Raw genomic sequence first — 25,849 nt, 5'->3', positions numbered from 1 at the left:
TCACGCCCGGATTATTTTAGATAAAGGGATTTTATTACTTAAGGGTTTCAAGCATTACACCCGACGTGTGCATAACAAGGATGCACACAGCCACAAGTTCAGGAGTTCACGAGTACCCAAACTGGAAATAAAGCAAGGCGGATTATATATCATGATGAGAAATTGTAAAGCCGCCTAACAGGATGGTAGATCAATCCGGAGACTATGTTGCCATCCGTGCCGGGAAAATAACTCCCTAGCCGCTGCCTCCGAACGTAACGCCACCTCCAAAAACAAGTCTCGGTGCTCCACACGCTGCAGGGCCGACCAAGTTTGAAGTGTTGTTGTACACCGATGAATAACCTGCATAAAATAAGAATTTTTGTCGTTAAAAACCTTGTCATTTCTACATAGCCATAGCGACCAAATAACGGCAATCGCTCCCACCCTACTGAATAGTTTAAACCTAGGATCAACCCCGTTTAACCAGTTGCCAAAAATGTTTACAACAGAAGTCAGGGTATATAAGGTAGAACCTATCTGGATGGCTGACCATATAGACCTAGCAAACTCGCACTGAAAGAATAAGTGTGTAATAGTCTCGTCGTGTTGATATAAGACACACTTTTTACTTCCATGCCAATTGCGTTTGGCAAGGTTATCTTTTGTAATAATTACACCTTGACGAAGATACCATGCAAACACCTTAGTTTTTAGCGGGATCTTCATCTTCGAGATTTTGTTATTGTCCTTAATATCAATTGGTACTTCGGGTAGGATTAATGCTATATACATGGAAGCAACCAAGAATTTACCATTCTTCGAAAGATTCCATCGAAATTTATCTGGACCAAGATGCTTGTCTTGTACCAAGTAAACTTCTCCTAAAAAAACATTTAGTGGGGAGGTACCCAACACCTTAGCAATCGTGTCGCTCTTGTTTCGTACAATCGGATATAGAGCCGGATATTGCTCTCTGAGAGTGGATGGGCCTAGCCATTTATCCTCCCAAAAGTGGATTTCCGATCCATCCCTAATTGAGAAAGATCCTTGTGGGAAAAAGAACTTCTTCGTAGCCATTAGGCCTGCCAAGAAGTGTGAATCGCCAGGCTTCCAAAGAACCTGAGATACGGCTTGGTTTCCCACATACTTTCTCCTAAGGAGGGTTTGCCAAACTCCATCTTCAGAAAGAAGCTTGAATAGACATTTACCCAGCAAATCTCTGTTCTTAACCTCAAGGTCATGAACTCCGAGCCCTCCTTGGTCTTTAGGGCAGCAAACCACACTCCACTTAGTCAGCCGATATTTTATCTTCTCACCACCCCCTTGCCAAAAGAATCTAGATCGGAAGTAATCCAATCGTTCTAAGACTCCTTTAGGTAGTTGGAAGAATGAAATCATATACAGTACCATGTTTGTTAGTACCGAATTTATGAGGACCAATCTTCCACCAAGGGAAAGGAGTTTGCCTTTCCAACTATTTAGTCTTAGTTGAAGTCTTTCCTCCAACTTTTCCACTAGCATTTGTAAGTCTTCGATAATGAATCGGAATTCCCAAATAGTTGATAGGAAATTGGCCTTGTTAACAGCCGAAAAGTTCAGCATACAAGGCGGTGTTTTCTTGAGCCTCGCCGAAACAGAACAATTCACTTTTATGGAAATTAATCTTAAGACCCGAAAGTTGCTCGAATGCTGACAAAATCAACTTTAAGTTACGAGCTTTTTCGATGTCATGTTCCATAAAAAGAATTGTGTCGGCGGCATATTGAAGAATCGATAAACCACCATCGACTAGATGTGGAATCACACCTTCAATTTGGCTCACAGATTTTGCACGTTCGATCAAGATGGCCAACATATCAGCCATTATATTAAATAGCATTGGTGATAACGGGTCACCTTGTCTAAGACCTTTTTTCATTTGGAAGAATTTGCTAGTATCATCATTGACTTTGATGGCTACACTTCCTCCCAAAACAAAGCTATCTATTAACGCTCTCCATTCAGAAGAAAAACCTTTCATTCTGAGTGTTTGCTGAAGAAAAGACCAATTCACTTTATCATAGGCTTTCTCAAAATCAATTTTAAGAATTACCCTGTTCAGTTTTTTCCTATGTAGTTCGTGAACTGTTTCATGTAAGATCGCCATCCCATCCAGGATATTACGACCTTGCATAAAAGTCGTGTGAGACGGACGAACCACATGATCTACCACACTGTTCAATCGAATCGTAGCGACTTTGGTAAATATTTTAAAACTAACGTTAAGGAGGCATATAGGTCTGTATTGTTGAATCCTTTCAGCCTCATTAACCTTAGGTAATAAAATTATCTCACCAAAACTGAGACGAAACAACTCTAGTTGTCCATCATGAAGACATGCGAACAATTGTAATAAATCAGACTTGATGACATCCCAAAAATTCTGATAAAACTCAACCGGAAAGCCGTGAGGTCCAGGTATCTTATTATGTTTTATTTGGAAAATCGCATTTCTCACCTCGTCCTTTGAGTAGAGTTTAGTAAGTAAGCTATTTTTCTCATTTGAAACATGGGGTATATCCTCTGTTCGAGACTCATCCAGTGTGAAGTTGTCTTCCTTTGGGGCTTCGGCAGCTCGCCGGCTGCGGGATCCGGCGTGGATCGGGGCCGGCGACCGGCGGGAGGAGTGGGGCGTCGGCGCGGTGAGCAGACCAGGGGCTCGGGAGGAGTCGGTGGCTGCCTGCTGCCTTGGCCCGCCTCATGACTGGAAATTTTACAGATGCAAGGGCTTTTTTGAAAAAACAAAATGTTTTTTCCACTTAATGAAGGACCACGGGTTGATTACGAAAAAATAAGGGGGCGTTTTTACAAAACTGTCACGACAGACGACCAGAAACTGTATTTGCTTTATTATTATTAGGAAGAGATTTGTAATATACGACTTTAGTTGTGACCCGGATAAGAAATTAGGACTTGTATTATTCAAAATCAAGAAGAATTACAATCAGACGGCGTCTGTCCTCTCTACATGTTCAGAACCACGTCATGCACGGATTCACCGAGAATTTTAGAAAAATTAAAGCAACGGGAGCAGCAAGTTTCAGATATGACTGACGGGAGAAACTGGGACCGAATCGGATTCAGAGAAATGAAATTTGACGCGTGATCCATCTTGTGCATGTCCATCGTCTATAAATACCAAAGTACAGAACACCTTCGCATCCCACGACACCTTCCGATCCAGCCGCCACCCTCTCCCAAATCCCCAGTCGCCAGCCCTCGATCCCATCCCTAGCTAGAAGCAGCACGCCGGCCGGGATGGAAGGGCTCGACGTCGACGACGTCTTCCAGCACTGCCGGCTGAACCCTACGGAAGTGGATGCCGTCACCTACTACCTGCCACGCCTCCTCTCCGGCGAGACGCTGCACGGCGTCGAGAAGTTCATCCACAGCGTCGAAATCTCCGGCTGCGAGCCCAAGGATCTCGCCGCCCGATACGCGCCCGTGCCGCAGGCCGTGAGCAACGGCGACCGGTTCTTCTTCACCACGTGCAAGAGCAAGAACGGGAGCAAACTCCAGAGCGTGCGCAGCGCCGGCGGCGGCACCTGGACCATCCAGAAGACCACGGAGATCAGCCACGCGGGAGGCAAGGTCGGCGAGGTCAAGAACCTGTCGTTCAAAAAGAAGGGCAAGTCCACCGGCTGGGTCATGGAGGAGTACCGGTGCCTGCTGCCTGAGGCCACCATCGCCGACGGGGTGAAGGTGTTCTGCAGGATGCACTTGGCTCAGCATGCTCCTGCCGCCGCTCGCCAAGAATCGGCCGCGTACATGCTTCAAGAACCGCAGCCAGAGGCCGCGACTGCGAGCACGCACGCACAGAAGAGGCCAGCGCCCGCTGCCGCCGCCGATCCTCATCCCCCACGCCCCAACAAGAGGATGCGCGTTGCCACACCATCCTTCACCGCTGCTGCACCGGTTTTCTTGCCGGATGAGTCAATACCTGAAGCTGACGACGACGACATGGGCGGGTTCTCTTGCTCAATGGAAGATCTTTTCGGGCTGCAAGTTGACGAAACTCTCAGGGTGGGAGCTACAGAGAACATCTCTCCGCTCGAAGCTGAAGAGAACATCGAACAGTCTCACCACTCTGAACCAGACGAGGAGCTGCAGTTCCTACTCGATGAAGTAGCAGCAGAGCATGAGCCAGAGGCCGTCCCTGAAACTGAAGCAGAGTGGCAGGCCGACGAGGCGCTCGGGAAGGATGGGGAGGCATATGGCTTTGATATCGAAGAACTAAAGAGAATGATGGAAGCCGACGATGCGCTCGGGGAGGATGGGGAAGCAGATGGTTTTTATATTGACGAACTAACGAGAATGATGGAAGCCGACCCAATTGAAGTCACTGGAGCCAAAATTGGCGTGGAGATGGACCAACAGGAACCTCTGTACCTGGATTGCTTGGACCAAGTCATGCTGGAGGACATGCTGGAGGATCGGGCCATGGACAACCCTGCCTTCCGTGATGCTGAGAAGGAAGAGAGGCACAATGACGCGCCGGATCTTGACGCACCATCACTTGAGGGACACGACCACTTGTTCAAATTGCCGCCGAGCTTCTTCGATCCATTTGAAGCAGCGTGGAAGGCCGAAGAGGCGCTCGAGAACGAGATGAGGAACAATACCGCCGCCGATCTGCTTGGAGGATACGAAAACTTCTTCTCGTCTGCAAGTGTCCATTAAATCCGATGTTGAAATTCTATGCAAAGTGTATATGAGGATATTCACTGGCTGATATATTAGTTCGTCCTTGTACGGTCGCCACGGATGTACCTCTGAGCAATTTGCTCCACTTGTTCATGCAAGCTACTGAAACTGTTGTTCTTCTTCTTTCTCATGTGATGAATTTCTGATCCTTGCATTCGCTCCTGCACTATACTTCTTCTGCTATGTTTCCTGTGATGGACCATGTTAAAACTGCTCTTATTTTTTGTATATTAGTCTCAGATAAGCAAGCATAATGCAGTTATGATCTGGGCAGCCGTAGATAAGCAGTAACTACCTTTGTAAAATCAAAACTGTTTCGCTGCTCGTGATAATCTACAGAACAACTTCAAGTTCATAAGTTGCAGAGCAAGTTCAAGTTTGAGGGGGGGGGGGGGGGGGGGGGGGGGGGAATTGTTCTGTCTATTTTGCATCGCTGAATTCATGTCTTTTATCATCAACTAAAGCCTGATACTTATGGGAGATGCTAAATTATTTTGTAACTTGCCAGTTGAAACATATACAGACCTCAGCCCAGCATTGGCGCATGTCCATGTCTGAACCGTGACTGCTTTCAGGAATGCTGCAGTGAATGGAATTTGAGTTCATGCAAGCTAAAACTGTGGATCAACACTTCTTTCCATTTACTCTTCTGTGTAAACACTTATTACAGTATCAATGTTCATGATTTACCGTGTGGAATAGTCATACTTTTCTTTGAAATCTAAGTGCAATCTGTCTGTCTTATTGCTAACTGAATTTACAGTATGTTGGTGGTCTCTAAATTCTGCAGTATTTATGTTCATGACTTACTGAACTATGTTGTCTTTTTTAACAGTGGCTTGATCTAAATAGTTGTATTTTAGTGTAATTTGTGCCTTGATTTTCTGTCATCTCTGAATTTTGCTTCTCCCTAATTCACACATGTACAGGAGGTACAAGAGGTTAAACTGAATTTAACCCTCCAATGTTATATGTTTGATTTGATATCCTTTCTGAATTCCCTTTTGTTATTTTTATCACGAACCAGTACACAGATTTCTAAAGATCTAGCGAGCATTGCCAAGGTTAGAGAGGGAGTTATCTGAATAGGTTTATGTGACTCGTCTTCATTAACTTTTCTCTTTAACCTTTTTTACAGTACAAATGATAATGATTTACAGATTGTAGTACTGGTTGTCTTTTTAGTGCAAACTCCGTACTTGCTGACCATTTAATTCTGAACTTTTCTGACAGTTTCGGACTTCCTTTTGCAGTTTCGTTGACTGTGCATGAATCCCATCATTTAGTCGTATTTTTTACTGGTATACACAAAGGAAATACGAAATGCTTGACTTCGATCCAAAAGCTATACAGGAAGATCTTCGATAACCGCAATAGCAATGCCGATTTATAGTCTGATGAAAGGCCTGCGTGAAGTGGCAAGTGGAGCAAGTATTTCATGCAGGGATTCAGAAATTAACTTGGAAGGACTACAAGGAGAAGGATCGTTCTGGTGACAGCAGGTCGATGGTGTCTCGTGTCGTCTCGAGTCTTAACCCGCGCGCCAAGATCGATTGTCCTGCCTCCTACGGTGGCGACAGTGACAAGCAGATCGATGGTGGCCTACCTGGCGGATGGTACAAGTGGGGACAGGCTATGGACTGGGCGGGCCATGGCTCATGGGTCAATTTGTTTTTTTCTAGGGCACTCATGGGTCAATTACTCTCAGTCCCCTGACTGTATTTGCTATGGGCTGGGCGGGTCATGGCCCATTTTCTTAACACGTAGCTCCGTCAGTCCATAACTGAAGCCTGAACTTTGTCTCAAAAAATAAAAGTCTGAACTCTGAACCGTGATTGCTTTCAGTGAGATCGGCATATTATTGTGAGTGGGAACATCAACATGGCAGGAAGTTGAGAAGAACAAATCCACTTGGGCCCTCATCAAGTCCGATCTGGAACATCATATGGTCGTTAAGTGTACCGGCCAAGGTGAAAATCCACTGTTGGCGTGCTCTATTAGGCGCTATCCCCTGTTTTGGAGTTTTGGCTAATCGTCATATCCAAACTGAAGGAGGGTGTCCGTTATGCAGCATGGATTGTGAAAGCATCAGGCATGCGTTTTTTCAATGCCGCGTGTTCGCGAAGTCTGGTAACATTCGCATGTACTGTTGATAAGAGGGCTCTTGAGTGCTCGTAGATTTACTGGTCGATAATTCTTCGCCGGCACCCCTTCTTTCAGGTATTCTCCGGGCTGACCTTATTGCCACCACATGCTGGTATGTTTGGTGGGAGCGCCGGCAAGTAACTCATGGTGAGAGAGTTCAACTTCCTGTTAGATCTGATCAAGCAATTTCTGCGTTGGTTACAAACTTTTCGAGGGCGAAGAAGGAAAAAAGTGCTCATGTTGCTAGACACGGATGGACTCGGCCGAAGAAAAATTATGTAAAACTTAATGTAGATGCGGCTTTTGACGTTAATAACAATTCTGGTGGAACCGGTGCAGTTCTCAGGGATGACCGAGGCTACTTTGTGGCTGCTTCCAACCGATCTTTGGATATTGTTAATGACGCAACGACGGCGGAGGCGATTGCTCTAAGGGACGGCCTTTCACTGACAAATATTATGGGGTACAGCAGGATTATAATGAACTCCGATTGCATGGAGGTGATCGAGATTATGAAACATGGTGGTCTTTCTGTTGGGCCTGCGGCAGCAATCTATGATGATTATTTCTTCCTTTGTCATGAGTTTAGTGATGTTTCGTTCGAGTTTTCTCCTACGGAAGCCAATATGGCGACACATATTTTAGCTAGTAAGTTGGAGCTTAGCCCTCTTGTGTGGCAAGAGGATCCTCCTAAGTCCTAATTTTCTTGTGGCTGTCTTATCAAACGATGTAGGTGTTTTGCCTAATAATGAATAAAACCACCATGAAGGCTTTCCCTAAAAAAACGTGACTGCTTTCAAGAATGCTTCACTGAATGGAGTTAGAGTTTCAGCTTCTTATCCCATTAGTCTAGAGCTCTAGGCCCATTAGTTTAGTTTTAGAGCATCTCGGGTAGATAATATAGATGTATAAATAACTACAATTTACAGCTCCGAGGCCAAAATTGTTGCTCCAAGAGATGATGTACATGTATAAATTTTTACATCACCTCCTCTAAGTGATGTGAAATACATGAAATTTGCATCTCCACCTCCCAGGTGATGTGAAACGGCTACTCATTCGCCAACGTCCGATTGCCGTTCATTTCACTTTCGCCCGCATGCCGACGATTTTGCCCGGAAACACCGCCACCGTCGTCCGTCCACCCTTCCCCGACCCCGCCGCCTATCCCCGCCGTCAGCCGCATCGTCATAGCCGCCATAGCCGACGCCGACCCCCCCCCCCCCCCCCCCCCCCCCCCCCAGGCGACTGCGCAGCTGGTTTGGAAATTCACCAGAGCTCTGACGGCCGTAATGGTTGTAGAAGATCTCGCTACCTTCTTGTAGCAGTTGCCAGCCGCCGGAATTGAAAGGGGCTGCCATGCGACCACCGCAACCGACCGAGCCGGCGGTTCCTCGGTTGTTGCCTCAGCCGATGCGTCGCCGCAAGCGAACTCCTCCAACAGCCACGCAGCCGCAGCCCACCTGCCATTTGCAGTCTACAGCCGCCGCCCACGCTCCGACTCGCCGCTGACCGATTGCTTCCACCTCGCCCACAACGTGTTCGAGCAAATTCCCCCAAGGTAAAGAATCGTGCAAACTTGGAGGGTTTTTTATCGGCATGAAGATGTAGTTTGACAGTGATTTCCGCATTGTAGATGAACTCGTGTGACTCCTCTTTCATGGACGATTCATCGTCGTATGAGGAACTTGGTTTGACCAAAGAAGAGGACATTGATATGCTAGTGACGATGCACAAGAGGAAGGAGTCGAAGCACGGCGGATCCGTTTTAAGCTATGAGTTCATCGAGAGGGAACGGGTTGAGGCACACGAGAGGTCGATGCGCAACTATTTTGATACACCACCCGTTTTTCTAGAGAGGTACTTTCATCGCCGGTTCAGTATGTCCAAAGATTTGTTCATCCACATTTGCAATTCTGTGAAACAGCATGATTGATCCTTCCAGCAGAGAAGGAATTGTGCCAGTTTTCTTGGACACAACACCGAGCAAAAGGTCATTGCAGCTTTGCGCATGATGGCCTATGGTGTTATTGCAAATTACATTGATGATAATTTGGCGATGGAAGGGAGCACATCTATCTTCTATGTCAAACAATTTGCAAAGACAATGATAGAAGTGTGCAATCCACAGTGCATGAGAGCACCCAATAGTCAGGACACTCAAAGGCTTTTGAAAATGAACAAAGTCCCACTACTAGGAAAAAGTCTAGTAGTGGTGCGAGGTAAAGGACTTCTGGTAGCACGGGTGTCCGTGCTACTACTAGGGCGTCACAACTAACTGGTAGTAGCAGCACAGGTGCCACCCCGCACTACAACTACGTCTATTAGTAGTAGCATGGGTGCTACCCACGCTACTACTAGTTATCTGTAGCGTGGGTCTGGACCGTGCTGCTACTAACTAATTAGGAATTAAAAAAAATCCATCCATGGTTGTTGCTGCTAGGCGTCATCGTCCTCACCATCCATGGTTGATGCTGGTCCTCGAGGGGATGAAGTTGTCCATGGTGATGGTGCTTCCCCACCCAACTCGTCCCCACACCTCTCCTGTGTTGTTGCTACAAAAAATGAGAAAAGATTAGAAGAGGAAGAGAGATATAAAGAGGAGGAGGAGGAGCAACTGACCGATGGCCGTCGGAGTTGGAACCGATGCCCGAAACCATATACGACACCCGGTGATCTACTGCTATTTTTTTGGGACCTCACGTCCTCACGAGGCCATGTCCTGGCGAGAAGTGCAAGTGGTTGTGTGGCAGATCTGGCCATCGCCATGGACGGCCCTCTGCTAGATCTCCCTCTCCTTCCAGCACCGAAGAAGGGGGAAGGAGTGGAAGGGAAGGGAACTGCGTTGAGAGAGGAGGTCGCCGAATTTGGGGGAGACGCCGAGGTACGAGGCCAGCGGTGGTCGTGGATGAGGAAGGGCATCGTGGGTGGGAGGGAGAAGGAGAATCAAGAGAGTGTGGGTTTGGGTTTGGGCCTCCGCGCTCCGTGTACACATGTGTTGGTGGGTCGATAGTAGTAGCGGCGGGTTCATACCTCACACTACTACTATGGCATGTTCGGGGGGCACGGTAGAGACCACTTAGTAGTAGCCAGGGGTATAATCCCCTTGCTGCTACTATCAACTTAGTAGTAGCGTGGGGTTTATACCCCTCGCTACTACTATGGCCTGTCCCAAGGACACGATGGAGACCACTTAGTAGAAACCCCTCGCTACTACTATTAACTTAGTAGTACCATGGGGTTCATACCCCTCGGTACTACTAACTAGCAATAGTGCGGCCCATATACCCCTCGGTACTACTAACTAGCAATAGTGCGGCCCATATACCCCTCGCTACTGCTAAGCATCTATCTATAAGGTATTTTTTAGTAGTGTCCGTGGGTTTCTAGGTATGCTTGGGTCCATCGACTGCATGCACCGGAAGTAGAAGAATTGTCCTAAAGCATGGCATGAACAATTCAAGAAACGCTCGAAGGATGCCACCATCATTCTTGAGGTTGTTGCTCATTAAGCAACATGGATTTGACATTCATATTTTGGGATGTCTAGATCTTACAACGGTATCCATGTGCTCGACCCGACACCTCTTTTTGCCAAGCTAACCAATGAAGAAGCTTCACCGATGACCTTTGAAGCAAATGTCCGCATATACTTGGAAATTCGAGATTCTGATACACACTATGAACTTCAGAAAGACTTGATGGAGGAGTACTGAAAATGGCATGGCAAAAGAACCGCCTAGTTTCATTATTTGTTTGTTGTATTATGCAAGAACTTGTAGTTGTGTTGCATTTGATGTTGTGGATTTGATGAATTGTGTAATAATTTACTATTGTGGACACGTGAAAGTTTGAGGTTTTAATTTAGGATGTTTTTATTTCAAATTGTGCAGTTGTACAGTTGGTTTACATCTTCACACTTACATTATCTATTGGAGTTGGAGTTTTACATCATAAATAATAAATATACAGATGTTGTGGATTTGATGAATTGTGTAATAATTTACTATTGTGGACACGTGAAAGTTTGAGGTTTTAATTTAGGATGTTTTTATTTCAAATTGTGCAGTTGTACAGTTGGTTTACATCTTCACACTTACATTATCTATTGGAGTTGGAGTTTTACATCATAAATAATAAATATACAACATCTGTTAGAGTTGAATTTTTTTTGGAGTCGTAAAAAACACAGTTTGATGATGTAAATTATACAACACCCACATTTACATCTCCAAATTAACATCGGGTATTGAAGATGCTCTTAGACTCCTCAAATGCAGAATTCAGGACAGATAAGCAGACGTGATTGCTAAAAGTTTAGACCATCATGTGTACCGTCAGTTCCATTGTGGTCAGTTGTTCGGTTTGGTTTTGGCGTGGTTCTTTGTTCAGTTGGACTACTGGAATTATCTTTAGCATTCATGTTATATTTGAAAGATGTACATGGATCAACCGCAAACAAAAAACTTGTCTGTTGATGGTACTATTGGAATTATCTTTAGCATGCATCTCGTTATATTTGAAAGTTGTATACTGGAATTATCTTTTCATTTAGACACTAGAAGTATTTGTTATCTGAATTTATTATTATTTTGCATTGATAGAAGGAGTTGAAAGGGGTACAAGGGTAGCCACAGGTGTACCTCTAAGCAATTTGCTCCACTTGTTCATGCGAGCTAAATCTGTTGCTCTACTTCTTGCTCCTGTGAACCTGCAATGGTACTTCTGCTCTGTTTCATGTCTTGGGCTGGAATATATACTCCTCCTGTGAGTATAATCTTGTTTTTCATGTCTTGGGCTGGAATATGCCGTCTGATCCCAAGCATACTAGGTGCAGTTCTGATCCCATGGAGAATTTTTAAACTATGTGTCAGTTGGTACAATCTAGTTTTATAGACATATCTAGTTGACAATGAACAATAACGTACTAAAACAAAGGTCAATACAGAATCAGCATGAGGTAACGTATTACATACTACATCATGTGGACTGATTTACATCGAGAGAAAACGGGATTTAGAATGTAATTGGTACTAAATCAGGCTACCCTAGGCGTTTAGTCGAGTGATACGCATCCCCACTTTCTGTAGCTGTGTTCTCCACGTGACGACGCACCACAGTTTGTTTTCATCAGTTGCCCAGGCCACTAGTGAGCCACCCCTATTGTTGTCAGCCTAGTGAACTTTCCTTTCCTTGTGCAACTGGCCATAATTGTAGTTAGATCTTGTTGCAGTGTCATGCTAGCTACTTGGCATATTACATCGCAGTAGTGATCATATGTTATCATATGAAATCCTCGTATTTTTGCGATTTATGTATCAGCTGTTCATCTGGTAACTGTCCTCTGATACATCAATATCAAGAAATGACCCCAGTACCTGAACCATCAAGCTACCGGCTGAAAAGAAAAACAAGAGTCAATATTCTCGCTGTGGGTACTCCCTCCTGTAGGAAACCTAAGGTGTTAAATTTATTGTCCAAGTTTGAAGTACTACAATATTACAAATCACAGTCACAAGAAAGTACTTTTGGAAAAACACAATCTTATTGTGCTTTAACAAAACCCACATATTCTCAGATTAGTTGTTGGTCAAATTTGAACTTAGTTGGCCAAACTATGCCCTACATTTCCAAACAGTGAAGGAACATTGATGGTTTGTAATGTAACTAGTCACCAACTTTCATCATCGAAAATTCGTAATGAAGAATGTAGCTGAGAATGTGGTGGCTGGTGAATAAGTACCTATGATGAAGATAGCTCCAATAAGTCCAGTAATGCCCCATCTCTCACCATGAATTGCCCATGCAAAAATAGCACCCCATACTGGTTCCAGACCATAAATTATTGCAGTTTCTGTAGCTGACACATCACGCATAGCAACAATCTGATGACAGGAAAATCTCAGAACAAAAGAAGGTATTCCTAAAAGAAACTTTGGCATACAACTGAAAAGAATGGACATAGCAAGACTAGTTACGAACCTCTGCCCATAAACAAAAGGTTGTTGCAATTATGCCTGTGTAGAGTATTGCTAGCCAAGGAAAAGATGACATCATACTGAATAACTCTGTTGGTGTATGTGGTTTTAAATTCCAGGGTACCACAGTCTGGAGGAAGCATTTAACAATGAACGAGACTGCCGACACAACAGCTACAACAACCACCTGATTTTTAACCAATTTTTAGAACACTTCATCGAAACAAAGTTGAAATTTTCACGACATAAATGCAAGAGAAACGTTGAGAAATAGTCAAAAACTAACCTGACATCCAACAAGGGCTAGGAAATTTTCTTTCTTCATTTTCCTGGAAATATGCTCGGTTCTGAGCATGTGAATTCCAAAACAAAAGGCACTAAGGAGGGTCAGAAGATCACCAACCTAATGACAGTACGCAGAGACAAGATCAATCAACATGATATGTTGCAAGTTGTGCAGTTATTATCAACTTAGTGAACCAAGAAATTCTAAAGCACACTGATACAGAGCTCCATTCTAAAGCACACTAATACAGAGCTCAAATTCTAAAGCACACTAATCTTGATTCTTGAGACAGAACAGTACTATAAGTCATAAGACAAATAAAAACGTTCAGACAAACTTGTGGACCTTTGCATGTAGATATTTGACTTACACATGGTGGAGAACCACTTAATTCCAGAATACCAACCCCAAGAACTGATAAAAATGCTCCAAGCCACGTATATGCAGGTATTTCTGCTCCAAGAATACCATCCAAGAAAGGGACAATGATCACCTGAATATGTTTGAGTAAAGAACATACAACATATCTTATAGGGAATACTTTATTGGCTAAGCTTGAGAAAGAATCTTACTGTGAGGGCGGATATGAAAGATGCACGGCCAGCATCAGCTGTAACTAACCCAATAGACTGAGTGAGGTAGGCCAAGGTTACCCAAATCCCCAACTCTACACCCCTAATAACAACGTGCATGTCTCTGAGTGACTTCAACAAGAATGGCACAAAAGGAATGGCCGCGATAGTGAAGCGTATGATATTGAAAAGGTCAGGATCCAACATAGTCTGCGCTTCTTTGACAATAGAAATGTTGCTTGCTGGTAGAAAAAGAAAATTCAATTCAGCTGACTATTCAGGAGAAAATCTCAGACAAGGAGTGATCAGCAGCACCCATCACATTTAAAATAGGGTAGTGGGGTGCGAATTTACTTGTATAATTAATCTGAAATTGGATACACATTTCCCAAATCACACTACTGTAGTATAGTGTATTGACACTCATTTTATGTGCAATAATCGGAAAATGGAGCATGGACTTCAACAAGAATGGCCTTAAAGAAGAAAAAGAGGAGAAGTGGCATGCTATACCAGGCAAAAAGGATAGATACAACATCCATGAAAAGGTATGCACAGTCATAAAATACATAGCATATATTGAACAAGTTCGCAACAATATTATGTGAGAGTTGCAATCATACAATTTATAGCTGAAATTCCCATTCCATAGATTAAGCTATTAATCTGTATGAATGAAGACATAGTACGGTATGGTATTCTAAAAAGTACATTTCCATGTACACTAGCTGACTAGCATGCAGGCACACAATTCAGCTGTGGTGTTGAAATAACCCACACCATTCCAATCCGAGAAGGCATCACCCCAGCTATGACACTGACACAACCCTCCCCTCGCCAGTTCTCTCTGAAATACCATCGAACAAGTGGTGTGCAGTACGCAGTAGATACTCTTATCAGAAATGCAGGGCGCGCGGGAGCCGAATACGTGCGTACCGAATATGAGGACGAGCAGGTTGAGAAGGATGACGCTCCTGGCCCTCCTGGGCACCAATGACGTCGCCTTCCACCACGCGGCGCGCGCCTGCCGCCTCGCCGTCCACCGGGGCGACGACAGCGTCTCCTTGGGGACAGGGCTGGAGGGCCCGCGCGTACCGGGCGGCACCGCCTTCCTCCTCCACCCCTCGCCCTCACCCGACGCCTTCTTCGGGTGGTCCGACCGCCTCGCCGGAGGGAGCGCGGGGTCGTCGGACGGGGTCGCGGAAGGCGGCAGGAGGAGGTGGAGGTGGCGCCTTCTCGATAAAAGCGTAGCGTGGGAGCCGAGGAGAGGGAGGTGGCGAGGGCGGGCGGAATGGGCTTCTCGAACGCGAGGGCGCCATGGGCGAGGGGGACTCGGGAGCTCCGAGAGGAGCATCTCGCCGGAGTAGAACGCTCTGGAAGGAGGGAACGGTGAGAGAGACTATGGAGTGAGGGGTGCTGTGCTGAGTAGCAAGAGTAGTAGAGTACGTGGCGAAGCAGACCCCACGCGCGCACCTCGCTCGGCTCCACAAACACATTCGTGGGAGTGGGAGGGTGCGCCTTCCACTAAAATCACAGAGATGACATTAAAAAAAAAATCACAGAGATGAACTGTCAACTTGAATGAAGTTGGTGAGTGCATTATTTAAACTGCCGTACTACAATTTACATTTACATTTTCGGTATCGTAAACAAAATTTACGGTATCACGGATGATGGAAAAAGAACAAATTCGATGAACAATATGTCAGTGTATTAAAAGAGAGTCTTTTAGTATCCTCACTCGTGCACAGACGGCAGCGGCCTCCTCGTCCAGCAACACTCTATCGGAAGAAAGCTCAAACCACAAGCAACAAGACAAAGGCCCGGGAAAGCCACCTTGCGAAGAGAGAGAAGACCTGACAGTCATCAGGCCCGGCAAGACTTCATCACATCTCCGCTGCCCCCACGTTATTAGATTGATTGTTAGCATCCGTGAGGTGTCGAGCAGGCATACAGTTAGGTGGATTCGTTCAGAGGCCTCTTGCAATAGTTACGGACATGCAGCATCTTTAATGACACCCATCCTGCGGCGTGTCAAGAGAACAAGAGGTAACTAGGCGAACGACACAAAAGGAGAGACGATCCTTCCAAGAGATATCGCGGTGCATTTAATGCATCTATCCTAATCTGTCAGGGTTAGGTATTCACACTGTAGCTCATGTCAGCGGTTTCGACACCTATAGAAGCCACTATTCACTCTTTCAAAAAGACCATTTTAGCCACTATGGTGACCCCTTGCACTATAAAAGGAGGTCCATGGCTTCTTTAGAAAGGTCGACACTTTGTCCATTTACACGCGTAGTTGCACTCCTCACGCTTCCTTGCCGGGTTGTTGCACTCCTGTAATTTGGACTTCCATCCACATAATTCACAAACACGAGACGTAGGGTACTACGCTTTCGAGCAGCCTGAACCTGTCTAAAAACCCCACGTGTGCATGTGAACGATGATGCTCTTTGTGCATGTGCGCCCCATCCTGAATCACAAGGGGCCTCGTACGTCCCATAGATCATCGTTCCCCCGACATCTTTAGCGCGCCAGGTAGGGGGCTACGCCTGCGCGAATCTTCGTCAGTTCATGCGCTTCTTCATCGGCTTCTTCATCGACGCCCATGGCCCCCAAGTAAGCCAGGGGCGCGTCTTTGATCCCCCATCTTCGTCCAAGCCGCCATCGCAGGTGGCTACAAGCGATGTCAATTGGGGCGACCATCACGCTCATCGCGCTAGTGAGCGCAGCCACAACACCACACGGAGTTCCACCAACCGCGACCCATATTCTGTTGTCATGGCGGTACCATGAGCACCTGAGATGACCGGGAACAACGCCGAGACTACAGCAGGTGCATCAATGGCGACGTCGACGGGGCCTTCTCCGCTTCCCGTGCAAGACAACCATGACCAACACCCGCGGGTCGACGATGACCCCGGGCGACGTACGGACAAGACCCATGCTCGCCAATCCAGGGCACGCAGGGCCAAGTTTGTCGTCAACCTCCAGAGGAGGGCCTGCAGCGTGCGGCAGGAAGGGGGAACGTTCCTCCCGGAACTATTGGGAGTAAAAGTGGCACTGTGCCTCACGTCGCGCCATGCCCAAGACTGCGGAGGAAGCCCTGGCGCAGGCCTATTTACTGCTAACCTTCCAGCCTGCGCCAGAGAGAATGGAGGACTGGAGGACGACCATACAAAGCATGTTGAGCTTCGCAAACCACGACAAGCCGGAGGTGACGGGTCCCTCACAAATGCGCCACGCGACTCCAATAAGGCCCGCTGTCGGGCGCGATGCTGGCGGGGCACTGATACGCTCATTTTGCATCATGAATTATTGTTGATATTTCTCTTGATCCTGTCCATTATTCATTATTATAATACAATTCGTATGCCTTTTATCTATGAATATGCAAGGTACATCATTAAGACGGAAATATCTCGAAACTGGAATTATGGATCGGGAGACCAAGCAAAAGGAAGAAAAATCAACTAGCTCCAAAGGACCTGAAATTTGACGGAGAATTTTTTTGGAATATTTAAGAATTTCTGGGCCAAAAAATATACCAGAGAGGGGCCACCAGCTGGGCACAAGCTAACAGGGCGCCCCCTGGTCGCGCCCTAATAGCTTGTGGGACCCCAGCTGGCCTTCTGGCGCCCATCTTCTCCTATATGGTGTGTTTTACCCTAGAAAAAAATCATAAGTTATCTTTCGGGATGAAGCGCCGTCGTCGAGGCAGGAACCTGGGCAGAGGCCCTTTTGCTCTCGACAGAGAGATTCTGTCGGGGGAATTCCTTTCGAGGAAGGGGAAATCGAAGCCATCGTCATCACCAATGCTTCCTCCTCTGTGGGAGGACCAATCTTCATCAACATCTTCACCAACACCATCTCATCTCCAACCCTAGTTCGTCGCGTGTATTCAATCTTTTTCTCAAACCCTCAGATTGGTACCTGTGGGTTGCTAGTAGTGTTGATTACATCTTGACATTGTTGAGGAAATCGTTAACTGGTAACTGTTCGGTTGGCTAGTGAGTAGGGGATTAATGGGCTAATCAGCAAGTTAATCGGCCATTTAATCCATTAATCGGGCGATTTATCAGTTAATCGGCTACTCGGTGACCCTGCGAGTAGGGATTAATCGGCAAGTTAACTGGTTAACTGGACGAATTCTTGAATAGGGTATCTTGTAGTTGATGCTTGTTGGATTACTTGGTGGAAGACATTATGTTCATATCCTTAATTATTATTATTATACCTCTGATCTTGAACATGTTGATGTTGTGTGAGTAGTAATTATTGTTCCTGAGGACATGGGAGAAGTCTTGTTATAAATATTCATGTAAAGTTGGTATTCGTTCGATATTTTGATGATATGGATGGTGATACTTCTCTTAGTGGTGTCATGTGAAAGTCGACTACATGACACTTCACCATATTATGGGCCTAAGGAAAGTCACTGTTGAGTAACAAATAGATGATGGGTTGCGAGAGTGACAAAAGCTTAAACCCCAGTTTATGGGTTGCTTCATTAGGGGCTGATTTGGATCCACATGTTTCATGCTATGGTTAGATTATTCTTAATTCTTCTTTTGTGGTTGCGGATGCTTGCGAGAGGGGATAATCATAAGTAGGTTGTTAGTTCAAGTAAGAGCATCACCTTAGCACTGGTCCACCCACATATCAAATCATCAAAGTAGCGAACGTGAATTAACTCAATATGATGAACATGACTAGACAGAAATTCCCATCTGTCGTGAGGAGTGCTTGTTTTATATAAGACAACTTTCAGGGCTGTCCTTTGGTATAAAAAGGATTGGGCTACCTTGCTGCACCTTTGCTACTATTGTTACTTGTCACTTGTTACGAATTATCTTGCTACAAAAATATCTATCACTGTCACTTATATCACTTGCAGAGAATTCCTTGCTGAAAACTACTTATCATTTCCTTCTTCTTCTCATTGGGTCGACACTCTTACTTATTGAAAGGACTATGATGACCCACAAGTATAGGGGATCAATCTAGTCCTTTCGATAAGTAAGAGTGTCGAACCCAACGAGGAGGAGAAGGCTCTGATAAACGGTTTTCAGCAAGGTAATAACTGCAAGCATTGAAAGTAGCGGTAACAAGTGATGGTGTAGTGAGGTGAATCGTAGCAAGCGAAAAGTAACAAGTAACAAGTAGTAGCAACGGTGCAACAAGTGGCCCAATCCCTTTTGTAGCAAGGGACAAGCCTGAACAGAGTCTTAATAGAGGAAAAGCGCTCCCGAGGACACACGGGAATTTTTGTCATGCTAGTTTCATCATGTTCATATGTTTCGCGTTCGTTACTTTGATAGTTTGATATGTGGGTGGACCGGCGCTTGGGTACCGCCCTTACTTGGACAAGCATCCCACTTATGATTAACCCCTCTTGCAAGCATCCGCAACTACGAAAGAAGAGTTAAGACAACGTCTAACCATAGCATTAAACTAGTGGATCCAAATCAGCCCCTTACGAAGCAACGCATAGACTGGGGTTTAAGCTTCTGTCACTCCAGCAACCCATCATCTACTTACTACTCCCCAATGCCTCCCTCTAGGCCCAAATATGGTGAAGTGTTATGTAGTCGACGTTCACATAACACCACTAGAGGAAAAACAACATACATCGTATCAAAATACCGAGCGAATACCAAACTCACATGACTATTATTAGCATGACTTATCCCATGTCCTCAGGAACAAAAGTGACTATTCACAAAGCATAATCATAATCATGATCAGAGGTGTAATGAATAGCATCAAGGATCTGAACATAAACTCTTCCACCAAGTAATCCAACTAGCATCAACTACAAAGAGTAATCAACACTACTAGCAACCTTACAAGTACCAATCGAAGTCGCGAGACGGAGATTGGTTACAAGAGATGAATTAGGGATCGGAGAGGAGATGGTGTTGATGAAGATGTTGATGGAGATGCCTCCCCTCTGACGAGAGGAGTGTTTGTGATGATGATGGCGACGATTTCCCCCTCCGGGAGGGAAGTTTCCCCGGCAGGATCGTCATGCCGGAGCTCTAGATTGGATCTGCTCAAGTTCCGCCTCGTGGCGGCGACGAAACCACGAAAAAGCTCCCGAATGATTTTTTCTTGAACGAAACCCTTCATATAGCAAAAGAGGGGGGCCAGTGGGCCGCCAGGGTGCCCACAAGCCCTCTTGCCGCGGCCAGGGGGTAGGCCGCGGCAACCAGGCTTGTGGGCCCCTGGTTGCTCCCCTCTGACACTTCTTTCGCCCAGTATTTTTTATAAAATCCAAAAAAATCCACGTTGATTTTCAGGTCATTTGGAGTTGCGCAGAATAGAGCACTCAGACTTGCTCATTTTCCAGTCCAGAATTCCAGCTGCCGGTATTCTCCCTCTTCAAATAAACCTTGCAAAATAAGAGAGAAAAGGCATAAGTAAGGTTCCACAAAGTATAATAACAGTCCATAAAGCGATAAATATCAACATGAAAGCGTGATGCAAAATGGACGTATCAACTCCCCCAAGCTTAGACCTCGCTTGTCCTCAAGCGAAAACCAAGACCCAGAACATGTCCACATGTTTAGGGATGAAGGTGTCGATAAAACATAATACGGACATGAGGGCATCATGATCACACATAGAACAACAATACATCATAGAGATTCTTATGGGAAAGTAACAATTCCTTCACAAAGCAAAGTATGAAACAAAAAACCTTACCGAGAAGTAGCCAACAACAGTCCATAGTCATTGAAGCAATTGCAATTTATCATATTATCAGAAAGAGTCAAATGAGAGCTTGTAAGGCAAATCCACATACTCAATCATCTCTTTTGTTTTCCACAATTGTTACAACTCACGTGGTACTCATGGTATCGAAGTTTCAGTTGGACACAGAGAAAGATAGGGGCTTACAGTTTGCCTCCCAACCATTTACCTCAAGGGTAAAGTCAACAAAAATAAAGCATAAGTACTCAGCTCCAAGTTGATATATGAATATAGATCTTTCCCAAGCATATGACGTTCACCAAGAAAAAGGCTAAATAAGGAATTGGTGAAGATCACCATGACTCTTACAAGGGCAAAAATTAAAGGTACAAGATAGGCCCTTTGCAGAGCTTTTGAGGTTTGGATGTGTGTCCTCTTAGTGCGGAGGAACGTCACTTTATATTGCCTCCTGTGATAAAGAACTTTATTATGTAGTCTGTCGCTTTTATGTCTTCCTCATCACAGGTTCGTACAAAAGCTTATTTTCCACACACTAATAGATCATACATATTAGAGAGCAATTTTTATTGCTTGCACCGATGACAACTTACTTGAGGGATCTTATTCAATCCATAGGTAGGTATGGTGGACACTCATGGCAAAACTGGGTTGAAGGTTTATGGATGCACAAGTAGTATCTTTACTTGGTGCGGGAGTTTTGGCTAATATGAGGTGGAAGCAATCGTCACATGCTAAGGGATCTCTAATCATATAACATTGTTTGGAACTAAGCAAACACAATTCATTATGTTGTCTTCCTTGTCCAACATCTACTTCTAGGCATGTAATAGTTTGGTGAGTGCTCACAATTATAGAAAGTGTCTAAGATGATATATTTATATGTGAACCTCTCTTCCCTTATTACTTCTTATTAATTGCAACAATGACTGAGGTCTATGTTGGTCTACTCTCAACAAGTTTCAATCATCATACTTGTTATATGTGAAGCTATCACTTTCCATAAGATCATCTCATGATCTTTCATGCTATCGTTCTTTTCATACTTTTGATCATGGCACAAAACAAAGCCCTTGACTAAGATACTCTTTATTATATAGCTCGCAAGCTCGAATACATCGGGGGAGACACAAGGCAAAAGACTCAAACTAAAACACTAAAGACTTATTTCACTAAGAGAAGAAATAAAAACTGAAAAGGAAAGAACTAAAACAAAGGTAAAAGCAAAAGATATAACGGTGATACGATATCAGGGCAACTCTCCCAAGCTTGGCAGAAGCCAAGGGGATTGCCCATACCAATGCTTAGTTGTCTTCCTTTGGTGGTGATGGCGGTGGTGTTGTTGAAGTAGTCTTGAGCTTGTCCAATTTCCACTTGAGCAAAAAGTTCTGCTCCCTCAGATCGTCATTTTCCTCCTCAAGCTTCAACACTCTATGACAAAGTTCCTGCTTACTCTCCTGCAAGAAACGAGAAGGGATGAACAAGGTCTTAGGCTTCTTCCTTTGGTCAGGGAGGCTTGACTTCTTGAACTCCACGTGAGTGCGTCCAGGTTGGGGTAGAGGAGCCTCCTCTTCATCAAAAATCGTTTGTTCCTTCCCCTTGGGCTCATAATCCTCTTCCTCGTCGGTGGTCCAGCCATAAGGTTCCAAGTCCCCATTAATCCTGGAGTTAGCACGATCATCGGCCACATAGATCTCTTCTTATGAATCTTGAGAAGACATCTTGACCTAAATCTGCGACAGACAACAGGCTCGAAACGAAAACAGAGGAAAACTGCGCGATACGGAGATCAAAACCCTCGGGCATATATATAATGATTTTTTCTGGACCAGAAGGAGTGCTCCGCAAGAAAACGGAGTCCGGGAGGCACACGAGCTGCCCACAAGCCCTGTTGTCGCGGCCAGGGGGAGGCCGTGGCAACCAAGCTTGTGGCTGCCTCGTGCGCTCTCTGGGCTGCTTTTTATTTTTCTAATTTTCCATAAATTCCAAAACGGAGAAAATTTCATATTGGAAAAGTTTCGGAGTCCAATTACTTACCGAAACAGATACCTCTTGGTTTTCAGGGTCTGAAACAGGCTGATAAACATCCCTTATGTACTCCTCTGGAGTTATGATATTGGTCTCAACATTTATGGGAGTACCAGAGATATAATGCTTGATTCTTTGCCCGTTTACCACTCTAGGAAAATTGCCTTCCGTGTTATTGATTTTGATGGCACCGGAACGATATACCTCCTCGACAACGTAGGGACCTTCCCATTTAGAGAGGAGCTTGCCTGCGAAGAATCTTAAACGAGAATTGTATAGTAGGACATAATCACCTACATTGAACTCTCGTTTTTGTATTCTTTTATCGTGCCATCTCTTAACCTTTTCCTTGAACAACTTGGCATTCTCATATGCCTGGGCCCTCCATTCATCTAATGAGCTGATATCAAACAACCGCTTCTCACCGACAAGTTTGAAGTCAAAGTTGATCTCTTTGATTGCCCAATAAGATTTGTGTTCCAGCTCAAGAGGTAAATGACAGGCCTTACCGTAAACCATTTTATACGGTGACATGCCCATGTGATTCTTATAAGCAGTCCTATAAGCCCATAGCGCATCGTCAAGTTTGCTAGACCAATTCTTCCGAGATCTATTGACGGTCTTTTGTAAGATCAATTTGATCTCCCTATTACTCAACTCCACTTGACCACTAGACTGAGGATGATAAGGAGATGCAACTCTATGGTTGACATCATACTTAGCGAGCATCTTGCGGAAAACACCATGAATGAAGTGTGAACCGCCATGAGTCATCAGATATCTAGGGACTCCAAATCTTGGGAAAATGATTTCTTTAAGCATCTTAATAGAGGTGTGGTGATCAGCATTCTTAGTGGGGATAGCCTCTACCCACTTGGTGACATAATCCACAACAACTAAGATGTGAGTGTACCCATTGGAACTCGGGAAAGGTCCCATATAATCAAAGCCCCAGACATCAAATGGTTCAATGACAAGTGAATAGTTCATAGGCATTTCCTGACGCCTACTGATGTTCCCTATTCTTTGATATTCGTCACACGACAAGACAAACTTACAGGCATCCTTGAAGAGAGTGGGCCAATAGAAACCTGATTGCAATACCTTATGAGCAGTTCTGTCTCCAGCATGGTGTCCTCTGTAGGCCTCAGAATGACACTTTTGCAGGATCTGTCCCTGTTCATGTTCAGGCACACAACGTCTAACAACACCATCTACTCCTTCCTTATGGAGGTGAGGATCATCCCAAAAGTAGTGTCTCAAATCAAAGAAGAATTTCTTCTTTTGCTGGTAGGTGAAACTGGGTGGTTGTATTTGGCTATGATATAGTTTGCATAATCAGCATACCACGGTGCACTATATGAAGTGCGGATGACATTCAATTGCTCATCAGGAAAGCTGTCATCAATAGGTCGTGGGTCATCAAGGACATTCTCCAACCTAGACAAGTTATCAGCACCCTTTCGGTCAACGACGTGCAAATCAAATTCCTGTGGTAGGAGAACCCATCTGATTAGCCTAGGCTTAGTGTCCTTCTTCTCCATAAGGTACTTAATAGCAACATGATCAGAGTGAATAGTGACTTTGGAGTCAACTATATAAGATCTGAACTTTTCACATGCAAACACGACTGCTAAAAACTCCTTCTCCATGGTGGCATAGTTTCTTTGGGCACTGTCTAGAGTTTTACTAGCGTAGTGAATGACATTCAACTTCTTGTCAACTCTTTGTCCTAGAACAGCACCAACAGCATCATCACTAGCATCGCACATGATTTCAAAGGGCAAGTTCCAATCAGGTGGTTGAACAATAGGTGCGGTTATCAAAGCCTTATTAAGTATTTTGAAAGCTTCCTCACAATCCTCATCAAAAACAAAATGAACATCCTTCTGCAAGAGGTTGGTAAGAGGCCTAGAAATCTTAGAGAAGTCTTTAATGAACCTTCTATAGAAACCATCATGACCTAGGAAACTTCGTATACCTCTGATATCTGTGGGGCAAGGCATTTTCTCAATTGCATCAACCTTAGCCTTATCAACTTCAATGCCTTTCTCAGAGATTTTGTGTCCTAAGACGATGCCTTCATTAACCATGAAGTGGCACTTCTCCCAGTTAAAGACGAGGTTGGTATCTTTGCATCTCTGTAAGACTCGATCAAGGTCGCTGAGGCAATCGTCAAAGGAAGAAATGTAGACGGAGAAATCATCCATGAAAACCTCAACAATCTTTTCACAAAATTCAGAGAATATAGCCATTATACATCTTTGAAAGGTGGCAGGTGCATTGCACAAGCCAAAAGGCATGCGTCTATAAGCGAAGGTACCGAAGGGGCATGTGAAGGTGGTTTTCTCTTGATCAGATTGTGCAACTGGTATTTGCGAGAAACCTGAATAACCATCTAGAAAGCAAAAGTGTGTGTGTTTAGATAGCCTTTCTAGCATCTGGTCAGTAAACGACAAAGGATAATGGTCTTTCCTAGTTGCCTTGTTCAATTTCCGGAAGTGTATCACCATCCTATAGCCTGTAATAATCCTTTGTGGGATTAATTCATTCTTATCATTAGGAACGACGGTGATACCTCCCTTCTTAGGTACGCAATGTACTGGACTTACCCAATCACTATGAGCAACAGGATAGATGATTCCTGCTTCTAGAAGCTTTAATATTTCTTTCCTCACAACCTCTTTCATCCTCGGATTTAATCTCCGTTGATGATCAACAACTGGCTTAGAATCAGGATCGGTTTTAATCTTGTGCTGACATAGAGTGGGACTAATACCCTTAAGATCATCAACGTTAGATCCAATAGCAGCACGGTGCTTCCTCAAGGTTTTTAATAACTTCTTCTCTTCGTGATCCGAGAGGTGAGCACTAATAATAACAGGATATATCTCCTTCTCATCAAGATAGGCATACTTAAGAGTATTTGGTAACTGTTTTAGCTCAAACACAGGATCTCCCTTTGGTGGGGGAGGATCCCCAAGCAGTTCAACAGGCAGATTATTCTTGAGAATAGGATATTGTTCTAAGACAATTTTATCTATCTCATCTCTTTCTTCCATATGCATATCATTTTCATGCTCAAGCAGATATTGCTCTAAAGGATCCGTAGGAGGTACGGCAATAGAGGTAGGAGCAATGATTTCATCCCTACCAGATGACTCTTTTTCATGCGGTTGTCTTCCAAACTTGGAGAAGTTAAATTCATGAGACACACCCTCGAAACTAACCGTGACAGTCTGTTTAATGCAATCAATGTGAGCATTAACAGTGTTGAGAAAGGGTCTACCAAATATGATGGGACAAAAGCTATCTTGTGCAGTACCAAGGACGAGGAAATCAGCAGGATACTTCGTCTTACCACACATGACTTCTACGTCTCTCACAATTCCCAGAGG

The 25,849-nt window shown here is 44.6% G+C and overlaps 2 protein-coding genes and 2 long non-coding RNA genes across 6 annotated transcripts; 2 read left to right on the top strand and 2 right to left on the bottom strand.

Moving 5' to 3' along the window:
- Positions 1 to 2,950: 2,950 nt before the first annotated feature.
- On the top strand, positions 2,951 to 4,701 carry LOC123411582 (protein NTM1-like 9). Its single transcript, XM_045104550.1, has one exon. The coding sequence runs from the start codon at positions 3,280 to 3,282 to the stop codon at positions 4,699 to 4,701; it is 1,422 nt and encodes a 473-aa protein (XP_044960485.1). The 5' UTR covers positions 2,951 to 3,279.
- Positions 4,702 to 8,143: 3,442 nt separating this feature from the next.
- On the top strand, positions 8,144 to 8,930 carry LOC123411580. The gene is made up of 2 exons (XR_006613286.1): positions 8,144 to 8,431; positions 8,507 to 8,930. It is a non-coding gene; the product is annotated as an uncharacterized LOC123411580 (long non-coding RNA).
- A 396-nt stretch (positions 8,931 to 9,326) lies between these two features.
- LOC123411581 lies at positions 9,327 to 25,278 on the bottom strand. Its single transcript, XR_006613287.1, has 3 exons — positions 25,267 to 25,278; positions 9,540 to 9,547; positions 9,327 to 9,411 (listed from the first exon to the last, which is right to left on the bottom strand). It is a non-coding gene; the product is annotated as an uncharacterized LOC123411581 (long non-coding RNA).
- On the bottom strand, positions 11,436 to 15,136 carry LOC123411579. 3 transcript variants are annotated; one of them, XM_045104548.1, is made up of 7 exons: positions 14,643 to 15,136; positions 13,707 to 13,948; positions 13,505 to 13,627; positions 13,135 to 13,251; positions 12,853 to 13,035; positions 12,614 to 12,755; positions 11,436 to 11,709 (listed from the first exon to the last, which is right to left on the bottom strand). In XM_045104548.1, the coding sequence occupies exons 1-7, from the start codon at positions 15,058 to 15,060 to the stop codon at positions 11,657 to 11,659; spliced, it is 1,278 nt and encodes a 425-aa protein (XP_044960483.1). In that variant the 5' UTR covers positions 15,061 to 15,136; the 3' UTR covers positions 11,436 to 11,656. The 3 variants fall into 3 exon arrangements, with proteins under 3 accessions (XP_044960483.1, XP_044960484.1, XP_044960482.1); XM_045104549.1 differs by lacking the exon at positions 11,436 to 11,709 and adding an exon at positions 11,711 to 12,268 and having other exon boundaries at positions 12,662 to 12,755; positions 14,643 to 15,131; XM_045104547.1 differs by lacking the exon at positions 11,436 to 11,709 and adding an exon at positions 11,711 to 12,268 and having other exon boundaries at positions 14,643 to 15,129.
- Positions 25,279 to 25,849: the final 571 nt, after the last annotated feature.

This window comes from Hordeum vulgare, chromosome 7H (assembly GCF_904849725.1).
Source record: "Hordeum vulgare subsp. vulgare chromosome 7H, MorexV3_pseudomolecules_assembly, whole genome shotgun sequence".
Lineage (NCBI taxonomy): Eukaryota > Viridiplantae > Streptophyta > Magnoliopsida > Poales > Poaceae > Hordeum > Hordeum vulgare.
This window is presented reverse-complemented; position numbering and strand designations above follow the sequence as displayed.

What these genes read in the sequence shown, in the direction of transcription:
- LOC123411582 (XM_045104550.1), top strand. Translation starts at nt 3,280, where the DNA reads ATGGAAGGGCTCGACGTCGACGACGTCTTCCAGCACTGCCGGCTGAAC.
- LOC123411579 (XM_045104547.1), bottom strand. Translation starts at nt 15,060, where the DNA reads ATGCTCCTCTCGGAGCTCCCGAGTCCCCCTCGCCCATGGCGCCCTCGC. An exon ending in TAAGTGGTTCTCCACCATGT is followed by an intron (nt 13,252 to 13,504) that starts GTAAGTCAAATA and finishes TACTGTCATTAG; the next exon opens with GTTGGTGATCTTCTGACCCT. An exon ending in TAGCCCTTGTTGGATGTCAG is followed by an intron (nt 13,036 to 13,134) that starts GTTAGTTTTTGA and finishes GTTAAAAATCAG; the next exon opens with GTGGTTGTTGTAGCTGTTGT.